The 4,842-nt window shown below is 27.8% G+C and overlaps 1 protein-coding gene and 1 pseudogene across 1 annotated transcript; one reads left to right on the top strand and one right to left on the bottom strand.

Annotated features, from left to right (window-relative positions):
• The first annotated feature begins 1,133 nt into the window (after positions 1-1,133).
• Positions 1,134-4,613, top strand: LOC125867523 (zinc finger protein SHOOT GRAVITROPISM 5-like). The gene is made up of 4 exons (XM_049548056.1): positions 1,134-1,316; positions 1,925-2,076; positions 2,695-2,960; positions 3,911-4,613. The coding sequence occupies exons 1-4, from the start codon at positions 1,202-1,204 to the stop codon at positions 4,542-4,544; spliced, it is 1,167 nt and encodes a 388-aa protein (XP_049404013.1). The 5' UTR covers positions 1,134-1,201; the 3' UTR covers positions 4,545-4,613.
• On the bottom strand, positions 2,164-2,291 carry LOC125869474 (U2 spliceosomal RNA; annotated as a pseudogene).
• Positions 4,614-4,842: the final 229 nt, after the last annotated feature.

The raw sequence follows: 4,842 nt of genomic DNA, 5'->3' as shown, positions 1-4,842 counted from the left end.
GTACTTGTATTATTCTTTTTGTAAGTTGTCACTTGTAATTATGAACAATTGTATCCAAAAATATTGTATTTAGCTATGAATTTTTTTCATAGCAAATAGTTGAATTATTCCCTACAAATTTTAAGTCGTCGCTATTTAACACCTTACATATTTTGTGACAATTTTTTTGTTGTCACTAAATTACAGATTGATTAGAGACAATAAAATCTTTGTCACCAATTATTTATATAATTAGTGACGAAAATAAATGTCATAATTAAATCTAAATTTGTATAGCTAAAACTTATAATATTTAACTACGAACTCAAATTTGTTAATATTGTAACAACATTCTTTTTTAGATGAAACTTTTTTGTGTCAAAAAATTAATAAATTTTAAGACAAAATAATTTGTCATGAATTAGATACATTATTAGTGACGAAATAATGTGTCACTAATAACTTTAAATTTGTGACTAACACTACTTAACAAATGGCGCCAATTAATTCTTTGGTGGAAAACTTTAGTGGACAAAACTTTGCTATGGATTTTTATGTTTCGTCATTAAAAGTATGTGTCTCATATATTTAAGAACGAAAAGTAAATTTTGTCACTAAAAGTAAACATTTAGTGACAAATTTGATGTCGTGGTTAATAATTTTGTAGCTATATATCATATTTGTTGTAGTGTATATTGGTAAGGATAAAATTGCATACACCTACCCTTTCTAGGGGAACACATATTTCAACCAGTCATGCGATTATACTAAATATATTATTGTTGTACTATATATTGCTAGTTATAAGATTGCATACACCCACTGTTTTCATATTTCAGTTGTGCAATTACACTGAATATATTATCGGCATACTATATATTGGTAATGATAAAATTGTATATACCCACCCTTTTCAAATTTCAGTTGTGTGATTACACTGACTATATTGTTGTCGTACTATATAATGGTAAGGATAAATTTGCATACACCTACCCTTTCTAAGGGTACACATATTTCAACCAATCGCACAATTATACTAAATATATTATTATCGTACTACCTATGCGATTACATCAAATATATTGTTATCGTACTATATATATAATGGTTTTATTTAACTGGTTCTCCTCTTCTATCTATCTATTATACAAAAAGCTAAGAAGCAAAAAAACAACATTTCATCATATTGAATATATCTCTTTCTCTCTCTCTCTCTTTCTCCATGCTAACTAGCAACTCTTTCTTGTTTGGTGCTCCTTCTAATTATTCTGATCCATTTTCTTCTCCAGAAAATGGTTTTATTATCAAAAGAAAAAGAAGACCTGCTGGTACTCCAGGTATATATTTTTTTAATTAATTAATTTGTATATTTTCTTTACTTTAATTTACATAAATATATGAAGAATGGTACTTTTTTTTCCTCATATGTGAGATAATGTTGTGGAACACTTGAATTTTAGCTCTTGTGTGTCCATTATAACTCTAAATTCATGTTTAGTCAGTGGCAGAAGCAGAATTTTCATCAAAAGATTCATTATCTATCTATTACATATATAGTGTAATTTTCCGATAAAAAGAATTCACATGACCTCCTTCTGGCTCTCTCTAGTTCCGACCTTGTGTTTTTTAATTCAGAACTTAAATGTTATAGATGAGAAAGTTGGGTTATGATTATTTAACCTTATCTATATAATATAGTCAAGGGTGGAGCTAAAGCCAATTAAGGAAGAGGTTTGGTTGATAAAACCCCTTTCGTCTAAAAATTATACTGTATAAATTTAATTATTGAATTTTCTTAAGCTTCGTGTTTTTTTTTGGAATTCACGAGTTAAAATTACTGGCTCCGCTATTATTGTTAACACACATATGTTTAGGGTTGTTCGACTTATATAGGAATACTACTTAATTTTGTTGAACTCGTAATTGAATTTACAAATTTGCACAGATCCCGATGCACAAGTTGTGTATCTAACAGCTGAGATGTTAATGGAATCTGATCGTTACGTTTGTGAAATCTGCAATCTTAGCTTTCAAAGAGAGCAAAATCTTCAAATGCATCGTCGTCGCCATAAGGTTCCATGGAAGTTGAAGAAGAAGGTATTTAATTTATGTATAATTACGTCATCAATATCGTCTCATCTAAAATCTTAAACTGTTCGATAGAACACAAGTTCTTCTTTTAATGAGGGGTGATCTTCCCCTTTTGAAAATTGAGTTAATATCATGTGTGGATCGACAATTCACACATTAGATACTAAGCTGATAAGAACAGATGTTACACTTGATCTTAGCCACAAGGCCGAGAAAGATATGATAAGAATAAAATTTTAAGAATTTACTAAATTATACCATATATATTTCAACACATCTCCTCACGTGCAAGTCATGAAGTTCTTCTTCTTCTTCTTTTTTAACAAGAACAACACATTTCAGTATTTAAAAATAGTAATTCATTTTTAATTAAATTTCTCTATTTATTCTTATTGAAATGATTTATAATAACCACATACATTTCTAAGGCTTAGTTTTCGACAACAATTTTCAAAAGTCTTTCATTTTTAGATTGTAGCCCTCAGTCAAACATAGTCACATAAAGTGGAACAAATATAAAATAGCATGTTAGATTATATGATTATATATGTTTATTTTTTTATTTTTTTGTTATAAATCAGAAATATAATTTTATTTACTTAATTATATTTTCAACGTGATCAGGAAGAAGAGAAAAATGAGATGGATCAAGTGATTAAGAAGAGAGTATATGTGTGTCCAGAGCCAAGTTGTGTTCACCATGATCCTTGTCATGCACTAGGTGATCTTGTTGGAATCAAAAAACATTTTAGAAGAAAACATAGTAATTACAAACAATGGATTTGTCAAAAATGCAACAAAGGTTATGCTGTTCAATCAGATTATAAAGCTCACATCAAAACTTGTGGTACTAGAGGCCATTCTTGTGATTGTGGAAGAGTTTTCTCTAGGTAAACTCATCTTCTTAATTTTATCCATTTATAAATCTGTGTTAAGTTTTATATGAGTCGAGGGTTTATAAGAAACGGTCTACTTATCTTCATAGAAGTAAGGTTGCATACACACTACGTCCTATTCAGATTCTACTTGTGAAATTACATTGAATATGTTGTTGTTTTAATTTTTATCAGTGTATCTTAATTTGTTGCATGAGGTAATTAGTTAACATGTCTTATTTTCTAGGTTATATTAAACATACTATTAAAAAAATTAAGAATTAACTACGAAATTTGTTGCTGGCTAATCTATCACTAAATAGTTTGTAGCTAATAACATCATCTCGTTGTAAAATGTCATTGGTATGTCGTTAAATAGAATTAATTAGCAAACGATGAATTTTCATTGTTTAGCGATAGAAATTGATAGTCGTAATTCCTTCTTCTTTTTTCTTTGTTGTAAATTTTTTTTGTGTATGGATGATTAATTGTAAGTATCTTTTAGGTGACTTAATAGCATAAAAAATAAAATTTATACTATCTTATATATATTATACACATATATCAAGATGAGATTACCATGTTACTTGAATTGGTAACATCTTTAATGTTAAAACCTAATGAATATGTATTGTAAAGGTACTACATATTTAGTGTGCTCACTTTTGAAAATCTCTTCCTTATTTATATATAATATATATGATATATGATGATAAAATCACTATCTTTTAGTTAAAAACATGAATACTACTATCAGAAAATTACTAATTTTTGACAGATATCATGTCAAAATTTGGCTTAACGAGTCAAATTCTGATAGATTTCATTGGAAATATTTTTAATAAAAAAATTAGCGATTTTCTGATAGTGAATTTGAATTATAGTATGTTTTTCTATATATATATAAATACCTTCTTCTAACTAATCTACTTTTTTTTCTCCCATTTTTATTGCTTCTTTTTCAGAGTTGAAACATTTATTGAGCATCAAGATTCATGCAAACCACAAAGTACAACTTCTAAAGAATGCCATGATGTGCAAATACCAAAACCATTTTTCTTGCCTACTACAACAACTACTACTACTCATATCTCACATGATCAATATTCAAGAATATTGCCTAATCTTGATCTTGAACTTTTCACTTCTCCAAATTATTATAACCAAAACACACACAATTATTCTCATTTGTCATCATTTGTTGGTCAAAGTGATCATGTTCATCATCACAATAATAATTACATAGTCCAAAACAATGATGAAGTCAAAGAAATCATTGAAGAGGCAACAACACAAGTATCAAGATTGAAAAGTGAAGCAAATGAAATCCTCAAAATAGCAATGGAAGAAAAGGCAATGGCTATAGAGAAGAGACAAGAAGCAAAGTGTTTGATTGAATTAGCCAATCATGAAATGGCAAAGGCAATGGAAATTAGACAAAGTGTTTGTGCTTCTTCTTCATCATCATCATCACATGTCATGAAGATAATAAAATGTAGTTCTTGTAATAATAAACAATTTCAAAGTGTGTCATCATCAAAAGATGCTACTTTGATGACTAATAATTATTATTTGTCATCTTCCATTTATAGAAGATGATGAAAAAATTGAGTAGTTTTTTTTATTGTTTTAACAAGTGTAGTTGAAATAATTACTTTTGGTGGTTATGATGAAAAATGCTAGTGAAGTTAGATTTTTTATATGAGGAGTGAACAATATATGTAAACTATGTTTTATTGTAAGACTTAGTTAAATAAAGTTGGTTTTATTATTTTAATTTTTTTGTATCTTGTCCTCTACATGTTCTCGATCTTTTCAATTTGTTTGTTTGGTTTAATTATACGGAAATACGAATTTAGAATATGATTCTTATTATTGAATTCATTATATACTTCTA

Source organism: Solanum stenotomum, chromosome 6 (assembly GCF_019186545.1).
Source record: "Solanum stenotomum isolate F172 chromosome 6, ASM1918654v1, whole genome shotgun sequence".
Classification (NCBI taxonomy): Eukaryota; Viridiplantae; Streptophyta; class Magnoliopsida; order Solanales; family Solanaceae; genus Solanum; species Solanum stenotomum.
Note: the sequence above shows the minus strand (reverse complement) of the source record. Positions and strands in the feature narration are given on the sequence as shown.

What these genes read in the sequence shown, in the direction of transcription:
- LOC125867523 (XM_049548056.1), top strand. Translation starts at nt 1,202, where the DNA reads ATGCTAACTAGCAACTCTTTCTTGTTTGGTGCTCCTTCTAATTATTCT. An exon ending in AAGACCTGCTGGTACTCCAG is followed by an intron (nt 1,317 to 1,924) that starts GTATATATTTTT and finishes AAATTTGCACAG; the next exon opens with ATCCCGATGCACAAGTTGTG. An exon ending in TGTGGAAGAGTTTTCTCTAG is followed by an intron (nt 2,961 to 3,910) that starts GTAAACTCATCT and finishes CTTCTTTTTCAG; the next exon opens with AGTTGAAACATTTATTGAGC.